The 15,859-nt window shown below is 41.5% G+C and overlaps 1 protein-coding gene across 6 annotated transcripts in view; it reads right to left on the bottom strand.

The window, feature by feature from the left end:
- FAT1 (FAT atypical cadherin 1) overlaps positions 1-15,859 on the bottom strand; it is a 123,878-nt gene that overhangs the window by 93,197 nt on the left and 14,822 nt on the right. For 5 of the 6 annotated variants that reach the window (XR_014258257.1, XM_082444447.1, XM_082444444.1 and 2 more), the window contains exon 2: positions 10,627-13,909. Coding sequence is in view for 5 of the 6 variants with exons in the window: in XM_082444447.1 (XP_082300573.1) it covers positions 10,627-13,891 (3,265 nt within the window). In the remaining variant the exon portion in view is untranslated. Of the gene's footprint in view, positions 1-10,626; positions 13,910-15,859 lie in introns of those variants that run through there. The other variant, XM_082444448.1, reaches the window with a different exon arrangement.

Raw genomic sequence — 15,859 nt, 5'->3', positions numbered from 1 at the left:
GCAGGTTCAATCGCTGGTCAGGGAAACTAGCCATGAGAGGTGTGGCCAAGATTTAAAAAGCAAACAAACAGGGCTTCCCTGGTGGCGCAGTGGTTGAGAATCTGCCTGCCAATGCAGGGGACACGGGTTCGAGCCCTGGTCTGGGAAGATCCCACATGCCGCGGAGCGGCTGGGCCCATGAGCCACAACTACTGAGCCTGCGCGTCTGGAGCCTGTGCTCCGCAACAAGAGAGGCCGCGATAGTGAAGAGGCCCACGCACCGCGATGAAGAGTGGCCCCCGCTTGCCACAACTAGAGAAACCCCTCGCACAGAAACGAAGACTCAACACAGCCAAAAATAAATATAAAAATAAATAAATAAAGATTACTATAAAAAAAAAAATTGGAGCACTGTCAATAAAAATGAGTGGGGGTTCAGGTTGAAAAATAATTTAAAAAAACAAACAAACAAAAACTAAAAACAAATGGATCTTAGAGAATCTTTTAACTAAGAATTTATGGTTGAACTGTTTTAAAATACTTTAAAAGTTAATTCAAATGTAAAGTCCTTTTCCAAAAAGCTGTTTTAAACTAACAAAATGTCTTCAACTTGTGATAAAGAAAACATATTACTTCATGAAAGAGTCCAAAATCACTGTTTACAAAAACTGACATAACATACTGACTGGAAGTGATATGAATATCAATACCTGCAAATCACAGATCAGAAAATGTTGCCACATACACATTAATTTCATCTTTCACTGTAAAGTTATTTAATGCTCCTTTTATAATAAACAGTAGCCTTAAAAATAAGCATTACTCATCAAATTTTTTCTTTTGTACTGAATAAGGGACTACTTACAGAACTAAAACAGTTTATTAAATCCCAAATGCTCTGATTTTTAAGACCATTTAAATAAAAATCCAGTCTGTCAAGAAAGTTAAGTTCAATATTAGAAGTCTACGTTATCTCACATTATTTTACCTTAATAAAGGCATACTAGTAGTTTGAGCTATGGAGGAGTTCCACGGTAAGCTGGCAATACTAAAGATCAAATCCTGGCCCAGACAGCTGCTTACCTTAAAAACGGATATACTGTTTAATATTTTATTATAATCGTTTGTCTTGTACACCTTAATGGGGAGACAGGGTTATCTGAAGATACAGGTTTGCAAAGAACTATAGGTTATTACTCCACTTGGAAATAGCCTTGGATGACAGATTCTCTTGAATCTGTACATTTTACCCACATGTACAAATACACAGAAAAGTGATTTCTATTTGTCCGTTGCAAAGGTTTACCTACTTCATTTATAAAGTAGAAGTAAAACCCACTGTATAAGCACATATTAGACTAAGTGCCATATAATGTATGTAGAAATACTTGCAGGCTGTGGAGCATTATACAAATGCCTGTCATTAACCACTGTCACCATCGTTATCACTGTTCTCCTCGCTCTCTGGTCCTCCCTTATGAGAACTTGTGACGATTGGTCACCCTGAAACCTCTAGAACAGAGGGACTTAAAACCAGGGGTCCAAGGACACTGAGGGTCCATGAACAGAGTTAGCATTTCATGAGCCCCTGGTATTGTAACCAAATTGCTGAATCTCTGAAGAGAGAATATACAGCTTTCAACAGATTCTCAAAAGTTTCTGTGGTTCTGAAAACATGAAGAACCACTGTTTTGAAGATCTGGATACAGGTATCCGGGAGGGCAGCAGAAGAAAGGCCTGACACCCCTTTCATGACTACCATTATTATATGTTGCAATCTGTTTGTGGAACAAAGGCTATGCAGTGCTATGTCAGCCACTGTGCTTATGAGCGGGCAGAAAGAAAAGCAAGACTGTGCTCTGTCCTTGAATTCTGAGAGACACACATGAAAAAGACCAATAAACCAAAAAACTCCGAGTCAGACACGTACAGAAAGGGGAACAAAGAGGCGCAGACTAACGACCTGGTCTCAGGAAAGGCTTCTCAGGAGAGGCAACAGTGGCTCATTAGGCCAACCTAACAAATATTTACAGAGTGCCTATTACATGAACCCAGAAGTAAAAGATTTAGAATCTACCCACACAAGGAGCTGACAACTGAGAAAAGGACTGTAAATAAACAGTTACACTAGAGTGATACTTAAAGTGAAAAAAAATACATACAAGAAAAGAATTAGCTCCATATGAAGGAGAAAGCTTGTCAACAAAGGTTTATTAAAGCAGAGTTAGAGAAAATAAGAGCCGATCAAGTGGTCAGTGTGTTACCCAAAGGCAAGGAGATAGGAAATAATGGGGCCCAGAGGGGTGAGAGGGTGACAGGGAAGGGACCGGCCCCACCTGGCTAAAGCACCTGGATGAACAGGAGCTGATGAGGGCAGCACAGGCAAAGGACATTGGAAAAGGGAGGCAAGTTTACTAGGGCATCACAGGCTATGCTGAAGAGCTTGGACTTCATGTAATAGGGACACTAAAAGCTTTAAGGAGGAGTCCATGGAGATGGAACACCCCTGCTCAAGAACCACCTCTGTATTACCAGAACACCCTCAGTGTGTCACACCTTAAACCACATCAATTCCTATGACACTACTTAATTTAAAAATATATATGTATGGGGACTTCCCTGGAGGTGCAGTGGTTAAGACTCCACCTTAACTCCAGGGGACACAGGTTCGATCCCTGGTCGGGGAACTAAGATCCCACAGGCTGCGGGGCAACTAAGCCCGCGCGCTGCAACGAAGAGCCCATGCAGCCAAGTAAATAAATATTAAAAAATATATATACGTATACAAATGTTTCAAAATTCAATGAACAGAGTATATTACCATCTAATTCTACTCAAGAATTACTGTGATGATCTAATGAGACAATAAAATAAAGAGCTTAAAATAGGGCTAGTACACAGTAAGCATTCAATAAATGTTAACTATAATTATATACTGATGGTGATAAATACGAAGAAAGTAAGATAAGCGCACAACATGGCTAAACCAGCACAAATTAGAAAGAAGTCTTAAGAAACTACAGAAATAGCTGGGTAACTTTTAACAAAAAAAAAGGAAAAATGAAAAAAAAAAGAAAAATCAACTGGGCTAAAATTAAAAAGACCATATTTGGTAGACTTTCTCCAGCATAAAATAAATAGACACCTCTAAAGATTCTCTTTCAACAGGTCAGTTTACTCAGCTACTTGGAGGCCTAGCAATGAAACTGGTTCAATACAATAGCAGATATTCTGAGGGGAGAAAGCGTACTTCAATTGCCAAGGCAAGTTAGTTGATAAGACTGGCCCTTGAAGTATATATGTGAATAGTTTCCTCGACTTTTATCACTGCCGTTAAACTGGATAACTGCCAGTTCAACACGTTCAGCCATGTGCCCTTGAAGAGCAATCTTTCCAAGTCCATTTATTCCCAGTAACGAAGACATAAAAGACTTGGCTTTGTGGCACTGTGTCCTGTATGGTGAGAATGCACTATTTACAGCAACATGGTTTGGTTTTTTTAAAAACTAAGTGCCATGAAGGTAGCTGCAAAGTAAAGGAGTACACAAAATACAAACTAACAGATAATAAATACTTGACAAACACAGACTTATGAACTAAAACAATCCAGAGTCAAAACAACAGGAACTAAACGGTTAAGAAAAAAATCCAACATGGACAAACCACTAAAGTTTAAAATCTACTCAATTTTCATAATTGGGCAAGGCAGGCAATACAGAAAGAACACACTACAGGTTAGTGGGGTATTAAATCTCTACACACATATGCCGCTCATCAAGGTATGAGCACTCAACTCTTCAACACTCTTAGAACATAAAGATGGTTCCCTGCCAAGAGGGTTGAGAAGGAGAACAGGTTCACTAAGGCTTTCATGCCTCATGCCACGTGGTGGTGAGGACAATGGCTGAGGCCAAGGCATCGAGGATGACAGTGCAAGACAACGACCACGAGGAACTCCATTCAAAGAAGAAGCGCGGGTTAAGCCAGCTTCAGCTACTGTGTGTATTAAATTGGTTTTAAAGGTTAGCCAGGACCCTAACAACCACCTAAAACAAGGTTTCCATGAAAAGAGGCTTCAACTAACATCCAGTACAGTTCACACAGGCAGCATTTTTATTCATGAGAAGGTCATACTTTCACAACTGAAAACACAGGTGAGACACCTGTCCATCTCCACTAGACATGGAAGCTCACGATATTACTCAACGTGATTCACCCGCTACTAATCAGTTCAGTGCAATGATATTAAATTGTTTAAATGCTACCGCTCTGTAACACTAAAATTCTGTTCTACTAAATGTGCCAAAGAGCAATACATCGTTCTGAGAAAAAAATGAAGGAGGAAGATTCTTAAGAGTCAATACCAAGAGTCAATACCAAGAGTCAAGACCAAGAGTCAAGACCAAGCCTCAAATTTAGCATTGAAGGGTCCAGCCCAGCCCAGCCCAGCCCACCACCGTTCAGCCCAGAATCCCACTCAACTTTAAATGGGCTCCCTTAGAGCATCTCAAAACCACTCACTCTTGAGTAAGAGGCAGTCCAATGCAGTGTTTGCACGCACACGCTCCCAAGTTCTGCCACTTAGTACTCAAGTGGTTTTAGGCAACTTATTTAACCTGTGAACTTTCCTCATCGGTAACATAGCGACAACAGTAACTATCTGGTACTTGTGAGGATTAAATAAACTAATACATATAGAGTGCTTAGAACAGCACTGGTTGTGACACTCAATAAGTCTCTGTGGTTTATTATTACAATGACGCCCCTCATCGTTACTGTCATTATCACCGAAAGCATGCAGCCAGAGAGCATACTTCAAGTTGTTTCCACTGCATCCCCCCCAGGTTCTGGCCCTCACACATCATTTAGGATTGTATCAGGGCACTGCACGCCTTCACCACATGCTGCTAAACAACGTAATACCACCTGGAATCACAGGGCTTTATATCCCCACCCCTCTTCCAGCCACATTCACTCGGTACTTAAAGCATCAACTCGTTAAATATCATACAAATAACTAAAGAAAAGCTGATCCTCTGTTTCCTCTTAAAACAAAATGGAATTTCCTTAGGATTTCTAATTAGATCCTATTTTCACCTTAAAATCCTCCTGCTTCAAAGGAGGGTCCCTTCCCCAGTGGGATTATTACCACACCCTCCCTGCCCTGACTCAGATTCACAGATTCTTACTTCCAGACACAGCAACAACACACTGTCATCACATAATTCCTGCCAAAGCCCGATTTTTCAATCTCACTGTTGGCTAGGAAATCAGTTTCTTTTCTCTTCAACTTTCTGAGGAGGAGAACAAAAAGAAAGAACAGGACAGCAGCTGTGGCCACTTAAGGGAGGAGATGGCAACACAAAAGCTCTTTCATCAGCAAATTTCTTCACTCCCTAATGGGCCTCCCACCAGTATCTATTTAAGTTCCTGCTGCCCGGAATTCTAGACCCAGCGCCTGGTCCCACCACACTAGACCACACTTCTAGCGGCCGCCCAGCTCTCAGCCGCTCTTACAGCCTTTTTGGTCATGATGCTTGAGCCCATTAAGAGCTTTCCTCTACATTCTAGTTTCTGTCATGAGAGAAGTGGCCCTGCGAAAAAACATAGGTCCCTGGCTGTATGCAGAATATCCTACTTTAAGTTGGGAAAAGGTTTTTTAAGTCAACAATAAGGTTAGCCTGGACTGGAATTCCCTTCTGTTCCCATTACACAAATCGTTTCTCCTGCATCCCCTAAGGCAGGCCAGGAGCCAGTCTCCAAACGGGTGATCCAGGAATGGTGCAATAACGCTCCCCTGTAATGAGAATGTAGCCAGGTTCTCTCAAGAAAAATGTAGTCCTTATTCTCCCTCCCATATTTCATGAACAGTGGTTTATCTTGTTGCAACAGCTGTACTTCCGTGTTAATTCATTCCAAGTCTTTTCATCAAAATGTAAATTTCAATCCTGAAAGCAGGATTGGGAGTCTAAGAGTAACACAGCACTAATAAGTTCAGAAATTTGCTTTTATCTTAGTGAAATACTTGGTCTCCCCGAATATGTAGTCACAAGGGGAAAACACTCTTGCTTGGCTGCACTACACCAACAGCCAAACTGAACCAAAGTACTCCAGGCAGAAGGGAAAACATACCTAAAAGGCATCCCATTACAATACAGACATGGGTGCAACAGAGCTCAACTAATAAACACTGCTTCAATACGAGGTCCTATTAACAACTGAAAAGAAACTTTCGGCCAAGCATTTTGCTAGTTTTAAAAATTATCCTTAGTTTTAAAAATTAGCAAAAACCCACAACGTTTTACTTGGTGCTCAAGTAATAATTAACTTGGAGAGGTCCTCATCAGCCAAGAACACTAAACTGAATTTATTCCACAGATCTCCAGGAGGAAGCCCCAAGATTCTACTCTGCTCAACTCTGAAGCTTACAACAAGGCAACCAGGAACGTACTGGAAGTGAGAATGGGGTGAACACTGAGAAGTATAAAGTCAGGAAAATAAAAACCTAAATGTGAAATTACACATGCTTCCAAGATACGTACTCCACGAACATTTCTGTTAAACCTGCTTTACAACCCTCACTGTAGATTTTAAGGAGACAAAAAGGGGAGAATCTTAATTAGGGCGCTGGAGATTGGCTCTCTAACAAGACTGACTTTCCAAATAGTGTTTCACCTAACACTCGACCTTTCCAAACCTCCAATGGACAATCAATCGTGTGGGCTTGGATTTGTCAGAACAGTTAACTAACAGCCAGCGGCCTCTCCAGGAAAAGCATATGACACAGTGAGAGATTATCTGATGAGTCAAATGACTGTCACCCCCATACTGCAAGTACGTGTTGCCTCCCTGCAAAGCCAATTAGCAAAAGATGCACAAAATTCAGTTGACAGGGCTGTTCATCCAACTACATATTTTAGGTAGTCCATAGAATTTCCATTTCCAAAAAAAACAACTTGTCAGGGGATGTTTCAAATTTAAGTAGGCTTTTTTTTTTTTTTTTTAAAGAAAAAGGAGGATCTTAAAAATAATAAGAACTAAATTCAGGGCTTCCCTGGTGGCGCAGTGGTTGAGAATCTGCCTGCCAATGCAGGGGACACGGGTTCGAGCCCTGGTCTGGGAGGATCCCACATGCCGCGGAGCGCCTGGGCCTGTGAGCCACAATTGCTGAGCCTGCGCGTCTGGAGCCTGTGCTCCGCAGCGGGAGGGGCGGCGATGGTGAGAGGCCCACGCACCGCGATGAAGAGTGGCCCCCGCTTGCCACAACTAGAGAAAGCCCTCGCACAGAAACGAAGACCCAGCACAGCCATGGATAAATAAATAAATAAAATAAAATACAAAAAGAAAAAAGGAGAGAAAAAGAAAAAAAAAAAAGAACTAAATTCAGATAGCTGAATATATCCTCTGTTCTATGAGAAGCATACAAATGATATGTGTATGTGACAATGTTGAAATAGGTAAAACACCACAAAAACTCGGTTATATTATTCAACCAACACTACAGAGTTTAAAGTTAAGTCAAAGGCAGGAAGCAAAGAGACCATGAGGTGGGCAGGTTCGTGGGCTCCACACCCACAGCAGCTCTGCACAGGCCCACAGACATCAACCTCATATGAAACGTATCCCTAGAGGGAAAGGAGGCTCAGCAGAAATGGGCAAGGAGCAGAGACTGAAGTTCCTGAAAGGTGCTAATGAACCCAAACTGGGCCAGGCCAACTCCAATTCACACCGGAGTTTTACTGCTGTGTCCTATGGGGTGCCCAACGGTGTCCCTGAACTGCCCCTACGTTTCTTCATCTGACAGGCACCTCTCCACACTTCCCACCTGCACTCCACCTTCCCACACTTCTCCCAATCAGTGAGACAAACCCCAAATGAAAAATTAGCACATCTAATTTTAGTATTTCTGCTGCACAAACATACTGACTTTTCATGAAAGAATTCTATACTATGATACCAAGTGTCTTGCCAGGGGTCTCTGTAAAATAACTTGGGCTGATAATTCTACTGCCAAAAAGAAAATATCTTGCAATGTATACCAGGGCAATGTATAAATATTATTACATCACCTTTATTCAATTTCAAAAAGCACACAAACATAAATCTGCTGCGTGCTATGTATTTTCCTCTGTAAAGCAAGGACTGCACAATAGATGACCTAGAAATTTCCAATTTTTCTCTCACCTTTAAATCTCAATCTTTATACCAATGCATAACAGTTCCTACCCAACTGCCCATAATCCCAACTCATCCCCTGGCCTCTCACTAAGTTACCACTGGAAAAGTCTGGCACTGCCATTCAGCTTGAAAACTACTATAAATTATGTATCTCAGAATAAATACTGCCTTGTTCAGTTGGTTGGTTACTCCACCTCCCTTGATAGTAAGAATATCCCAGTCTCTTAAATTTATAGACGAAAAATATTAGTTTCTAAATAGGTCTTTAAAAAGCAACAATAAAAATACTCTTCTCACTTGAAAGAAAAATATCCAAAAGGCTGTGCTCATATAATTTAAGACATCAAGGAAATGTAAATTAAGATTTTGTTTTTATTTTCTGTCTGAACTTTAACTTACAACAGTTCTCTTCACAGGCTTTCAAAGCCCACCTTGGAAAAGAAAAAAATAAGAAAAATTGTCCTTATGAAATTCACAAAAACACTTCATAGTTTCAGCTTCAGTTACTAAATCCTGGGTATTTTTCTACGTTGCCATTGTACCTGAAAACTAATTCATATCAGAGAGTATGAAAAGAAAAAAGATCCATTCTACTTTTCAGATGGGTGATTACTAACTGCTGCTGGTGATGCTATTTTCTCTTGAATTGAACCATTACAGGTATTTCAGATGAGTAGCATGTAATCTGCAGATCTGTACCACATGCTAGTGGTATATAATTCACTAGAAAAAGAACCCCCTGAATAAACAAAAACACATTAAAAATTGTATAGTCTCTAAAATCACTGATTTCTAGGACAATAATTATTTTTCATGTGCTATACAACTATTAGATATGGGAGTGGGTACTGGGGTGGGTACTGACTGAAGAACTTATTTGTGGAATTACTAAATAAAAACTTAAAGGTTTAATGTAATTAGAAAAATACCCCTTTGAGAATGCACATATTCATAAAGGAAACATCAATGAGATTAATAAACAAACTGAACCCCACCTATGGCTGATCATTGCTGCGATTACCCAGTTTCCTTCTATCTCCACTAGCATTCTCAGAAAGCAGAACATTCAAAGCGAAAATAATCATTAATTTACTCATTCAGTCTTCAACCATTTAATGAGCAGCTTCTACACGCCAGGCACTTTTTGCTAGGTGCTGAGGACAGAAAATACATGAGCTAAAAGCCCATCCTTAAACGTGGTTTTGGGCTGAACTGTGTCCCCCAAGATTCATGTGCTGAAGTTCTAAATTCCCAGTACCTCAAAACATGACCGTACTTGGAGACACGGCCTTAGAAGAGATAAAGCAGTTAAAATGAGGTCATTAGGGAGTGGTCCCCTGTGACTAGTATCCTTACAAGAGGGATGAAGACACAAACATACAGAGGGAGATCATGTGATGTCACAGGGGGAAGATGGCCAACTACAAGCCAAGGAGAGAGGACTCAGAAGAAACCTACTCTGCCTTGATCTTTGACTTCTAGCCTCCAGAATTGTGAGAAAATAAATTTCTCTTGTTTAAGCCACCTAGTCTGTGGCAGACCTTTGTTATGGCTGCCCCAGCAAACTAATACCACAGCTCACGCCCCATCAAGGGAGACTGATATATAACTATAAAATCTGTGAAAAGCAGCTAAATTTGAGATATGTACAAAATGCAAAACAAAAAATACACACTCTAGCATAAATTGGCTATCCTGCATGTTCTGGTTTTAGGACCTTATTCTAGGGGAAAGAATATCGTAACAGAGCATTGCTACCGTTTCCAAGAGACATTAAATAGACTCTAACACGTGTTATTTTCACTTTATGCCCACATAAATCTTACAGTAATTTTGAGTGTCCCCATCTTAAAGATGGAGAAAGTCAGTTTTAAAAAGGTAATCAACTTGTCCAGACCACCAAATTAACAACTGAAAGAGCCACAATTCAAAGCCAGGTCCCCTCAGTTTGACATTCTACAGCCTACATCTGTCTTTCAAACAAAACCCCAAGAAGGTACTAAGTCAAGCAGATCACAGCATGAAGTTTTAGAACAGGGTCTTCTCTCTGTGCACTGCCTAATCTGCAGGTGTGCACGAACGTCTGAATAGCATGCTAGGTAATGGAGTAGTCTTCTAAGTCTTCAACCTTACTAGCTGGAAAAACTCTGGAAGGGCCTCTCAAAGTTACAGCAAAACCACAAAGATGCTTCTGATAATATACAGAACAAACCTGTATATTATCAGTGGTAAAGATTTCAATTTTTCTGATTTTTTTCCTACTCATTTTACGCCAACTCATTCAGGTTCCTCTAGTTCCATCCTCATGGCTTACTATACAAAGACATGTGCAACAGGACAAAAAGCATGGACATGCACTGCGCCCTACCAGAGGCCAATGGGGAATTGTGAAGGAGCCAGCACAGGGCATAATTACTTTAGAAAAAAATGAAAGGGAAGAGCAAACCACAGTAATAAAAACACACCTACCTGTTTCTTCATCTATTTTGAAAACACCAACACCAGAACCATCTCGAATGGAATAGTGGATCTCCCCATCTCTTCCTGTGTCCTCATCACGAGCTGATACCTTCATCACTGATGAACCAACAGGGACATTTTCTTTCACTACACCCTTTTCCACAAAGCTAGGAAACACTGGTGGGTGTAAGTTCTCATTCACATCAATGACCTCAACTTCAATGTAGCAAGTGGAAGACAGAGAAATGGGCTTCCCTTTGTCTTTGGCCCTCACAGTGAGATTATATACTTGCTTCTTCTCAAAGTCCAACTGCTGTATGATTCTAACTGCTCCACTGAGCTTATCCACATCAAAGCTTCCTTCTCCGTGGTCTATAAGACTGTATCTCACCTGACTAGACTGACTTAAATCAGGATCATAGGCCTCTAACCACATGATTATGGTTCCTTCTGGAAGGTCCTCTCGAACTTTCACACGGTAATTAGGGGGAATAAACTTGGGTGGGTTGTCATTAACATCCTCTAATGATACCTTCAGAAGCACCGTGGAAAGCAGCTGGGGTTCTTCTCTGGCTTGATCCCTGGCTTCAATCTTTACGTAATGCACGTGCTGTTCTTCACGATCCAAAGGGTTCATGATTTTAACCACTCCAGTCGTGCTGTCAATTGAAAATTTATCTGTGTCTGTAAGAATAGAGTACGTCACATGTCCATTTGGCCCCAGATCTTTATCTGTGGCTTCAACCTGGATGATTTCACTATTTATCTCTTTGTCTTCACTCACTTCAACAAAATAGCTCTCCTGTAAAAACTCAGGTGGATTATCATTGGCGTCCAGAACTCTGATCTCCAGAAGACGCCAAGCAGCCTTCTGTGGTAGACCAAGGTCAGACACTGTAAGATTCAGGGTGTATCTGTCTGTTGTTTCACGGTCAAGTGGAGATAAAATTTTGAGCATTCCTGTTTCCATGTCAATAATGAAGCAACTATCCTCATTTCCTCCGGAAATAGCATAGACCAGTTTTCCGTTGAAGCCAGTGTCAAGGTCAGTAGCATTCATGAAAAGTATGCTGGAACCCACAGGATGATTTTCCTTTACCTCGATACCAGCTGGAAGAGTACTTCTAAACTGTGGTGTGTGAGCATTGACAGAGTGAGAATCAAAGAAAACATCCTCAGCCTCTCCCGGACTGTGTAGTTTATTGGCCTGCAGGAGTTTCTCTGCCAGCACTCTGGCCACACCAGTCTCTTCACACCGCAAGTTTACCAGCTTGCGAGGGGCAGCCACAGTTATGTTGATATACGATGGTGCGGCAAAATTCTCTCCGTCTGTAGCTGTAATTCTCAGACTGTGAAATGACACCTTCGCCCCTAAACCATTCATGAGCGACTGCTTTAATGACAATACCCCGGAGCTGGGATTTAAGCTGAACAAATCCAATTCATTCCCAGCTTCAGTCTGATACCGCACCAACTGCAGCTCATCCGCGTCAATCGCAGAAACAGTGGTTATCTGCTCCCCTACACCTAGGTCCCTGGGAATTGTTCCTTCACAGTTTATCTTCTCAAACAGGGGTGTGTTGTCATTCAGGTTATTGAGAGTGATGGTGGCAAGGACTTCAACCTCCCGGCGGTACGGCAAGCCCCAGTCTGACGCCCGAATCCTTAGAGTGTAAACCCGTGGCATCAGTTCGTAGTCCAAGTCCTCTGAAGTACTCACAGCACCGGTGAAATGGTTAATCACAAATGGCACGTGATTCACATTTGCAATGCTGTAAGTCACATACCCGTTCTCACCCTCATCAGGGTCTACAGCACTCACACTCATCACCGTAGTACCAATGGGCACATTCTCGTCAAAAGATGCTCTGTAGGCTGTCTGGGTAAATTCAGGGGGATGGCTATTTGCACTCAAGACTTTAACCAAGACTTTGGTCGAGGCTTTTCTGTCACTTGTTGTTACTTCAAGTTCAAAATGGGAGGCCTGCTGTCTTTTAATTGGTTCTAAAATGGAAATGAGACCAGTGTTGTGATTTAAACTGAATTTAGCTTTTCCAGGTGTACTTTTAAACACATACTTCAAATGAGAATAGCTAGGTGTGGCTTTCACCATGACCACGGGTGTGTGGGGAGGAGCAAATTCACTTATTTCTGCTCTGTAAACCTCCTTTTCAAACTTGACTGGCCCAGCTTTGAACTGTGGTGAAGTCACCTGAATTACTTTTACAGAAGAGAACTGGGGAGGACTTCCTTTATCTTTCGCCTGTAGTGTCAGGTTGTAGCCGAAAGGATGACTGTCCCAGTCAACGTCACCAACTGCTTTGAGTTTATACTCTTTGCTCCCTGGAGAGGTCCTCACCGTTCTAAACTGCTGAAGGAGGTCTCCTGCCACAATGCTTAAAGAAGCGACCTCCCCATTGGCACCCCGATCGCAGTCACCCACGGTTATGATGGCGTACGTTGGGTCCTGCTCCAGTTCCGACGGTGACGAAGTCACTGCCGTTACCACGGGAGCGCACTCGTTGGCCTGCTCTACGTGAACAGCGAGCTTGGCCATGCTGCTGACGCCACTGCTCCCGTACAGCTTCATGCCACGGTCCACAGCGAGAATTTCCATCTCGTAGAACTTGGTCTCTGTGTAGTCAAGTCTACCAGTTAAAACGATGGTGCCACTGGTGGGGTGGATAGCAAACATGTCTGTTCGGTCTTTAAAACTGTAGTAAAATTCTCCATTGGTGCCTATGTCTGCATCCGTGGCACTGACTCTTGCAATACTGGTCCTCAGGGCTGTGTTTTCAGGTAAAGAAACACTGTACGAGGTGGGTGAGAATAATGGCCTCAAGTCATTTGTATCCAGCACTTGCACCCTGACCTTTGTTCGTGCTTCAGCATTAGTATTTTTTTCAACTGCTTTGACTATCAATGTGTAATGGTCTTTCACTTCTCTATTAAGAATAGCTGTATTTCCTCCTTTGGTCCTTATTCTCAGAAAGCAAAAGTCTCCAAGAACGTACTCTTCAGCTTTGAATAGGTTTTCATTGTCTCCTGAGACAATTTTGTACCTTAACTCCCACAATGGATTTGTAATGTAAATACCCATCTTTACCGGATGCCCAACATAGGTCTTCGCTGCAGAATTTTCATGCACTGTGACATTGTACTGGAAATGTGTAAACTGTACAGGAGTCTGTTCAAGTGCTTGGCTTCCATCACTGTCTCCAAAATGCTGGAGGAGGAGGAGCAAAAGCAGAAGCGAGGCCAAATGCCTCCCCATCGCTTAACTCTCAGGAACCTGCAACAGGAGAAAATAAGAATCATTGCTTCAGGGAAATAAAACAAACAAAAAGTGTACTTTTTTTAAGGTTTTAGACCTCACATTTTAATAAAGCATTTTCCATCTATACAGAATATGAATGCAATGGTTTTCCAATATAAGTATCAATACTGCTAATATTTCTAGAATTACTAAGTTTAAGAACAATTTTTTTTATTTTAATGACTCAAAGAATCCTAATGAGCACCAGATGAAGGTCTGCCAGCTGTAACAACTAAATTGTATTCCTGCACGTCAATCTTCAAGGCAAGTATAAGTGACTGCTAAAAAGGGAGTGAACGTTGTTTCCATTTACTTGTATATAATAAATTAAGTGCTCAAAAGCTCACAAACTTGATGCTACTACAGCATCCCGAGCATGGGACGCTTCGGACAGCTAACAACCAAAAAAACTCTCAACACTGGTTTTATATAACCTCCCATAATGATAGCTTGTAATCTCATCTAGAAATTTATCCTGAAATTATATTATTTCTTTATAAGAATGATTAAGTTCACTCCCTACATAAGGGTTTACTGTCTCATTTAGCACTATATTAACTATTTAAAGGTATTAAAATAAATATATCACCAAGTTTAATACTGAAGTCATTTCTGAACCAACAAACTGAGCCCAAAACAGTCAGTTTACAAAAGGAAAAGCAAGAGCTTGACGTCAAACAGAACTTGCCCTCCCTAAACCAGGGACACAAATCTTGGCAACATCACTGTTGTATCACCACGGCTGCCAACAGCCAGTGCACAGAGGGTCCGCTGTCTTCGGGGCACTGAACAACCCGTCACCCGAACACAAGACACACACGCACAAAGCTAAATCATCTAAGCGAACATGCGTAGAGGGCCCCAATCAACGCAGCAAGGTGGCAGGCACTGCAGGGAGGTCCAAGGGCAAAGTGGGAAGAAAGAGGACATTTGAGAAAGGGGTACCCTGAACCAGCGGGAAGGCAGGCAGTTCACTGGGCTGAGGCCTGGCAGGGGAGGACAATTACTTTCAGACCAACTGTTCCCCTAAATGCCAACGTAATTCACCTTGTAAATTAACGGAGCTTCACAAACATCCGAGCATGGTCAGAAGAGGACAGCGCTGCAGCGCTGGCAAAGGACCTCTCAAATGAATTTCAGGAAATGGGACTGCTCCCCAAGGTAACAGAAACAGCAGACTGAAGGGCTGGCCGAACAGCCAGGGGAAATTAGCATGGCAACTTTAATTTACAGTATCTTAACTCAGCGACTGCCAACTTTGCCCCATTAATCATTTCATTAAGGAAAAAAAGAAAAAAGCTGATATGCTGAAGGCAATTAGAAGCTTAATTGATACTGAATCATGTTCAAGTCCGGCACCCTAACTTGTGCTTTAGCAGCCATGACTTCTCAGCAGATAAAGTCAGGAAATCAGACAGAATTTTTGGCCTCTAGAACAACAATTAAGGTTTAAACAAAATAAGAAGACAATCTTTTCCCAAAGCTATCTCTTAATTTGGTCAACAGTTCTAATACTCAGGGAAATGTGAGGATTATGTAACAATCTGATAATTTTATCAAAACAAGTGAAAACTCTGATTCATGACTGAATTCAACCTACAGGTATTAAGAACCTGCTAGCAGACAGACTGTGCTAGGTACATGGAGTTAAAGACTATTTTAAAAGGCAAAGATCCCGGTACTGAGGCATTTACAAACCAGGGATAAAATGTAAAGAAAATGTCTTAAAGAAGCATTAAAAAGATGATGTTGCACAAGCACTTTCTGTTTTAGGAAACATAATGTTACTAGTATCCAGTTTACAGCAAAGTATTAAACCAGGATTCTACTGCAAGCAATTAAAATATTTTTGCTTAATTCTACATATAAAATATTATGCAGTAATTTAAAAAATAAGAGAGCACTCTATACACTGACATGTACAGA

The sequence above is a fragment of the Balaenoptera physalus genome (genome assembly GCF_965194825.1).
Source record: "Balaenoptera physalus genome assembly, chromosome: 21".
Classification (NCBI taxonomy): Eukaryota; Metazoa; Chordata; class Mammalia; order Artiodactyla; family Balaenopteridae; genus Balaenoptera; species Balaenoptera physalus.
Note: the sequence above shows the minus strand (reverse complement) of the source record. Positions and strands in the feature narration are given on the sequence as shown.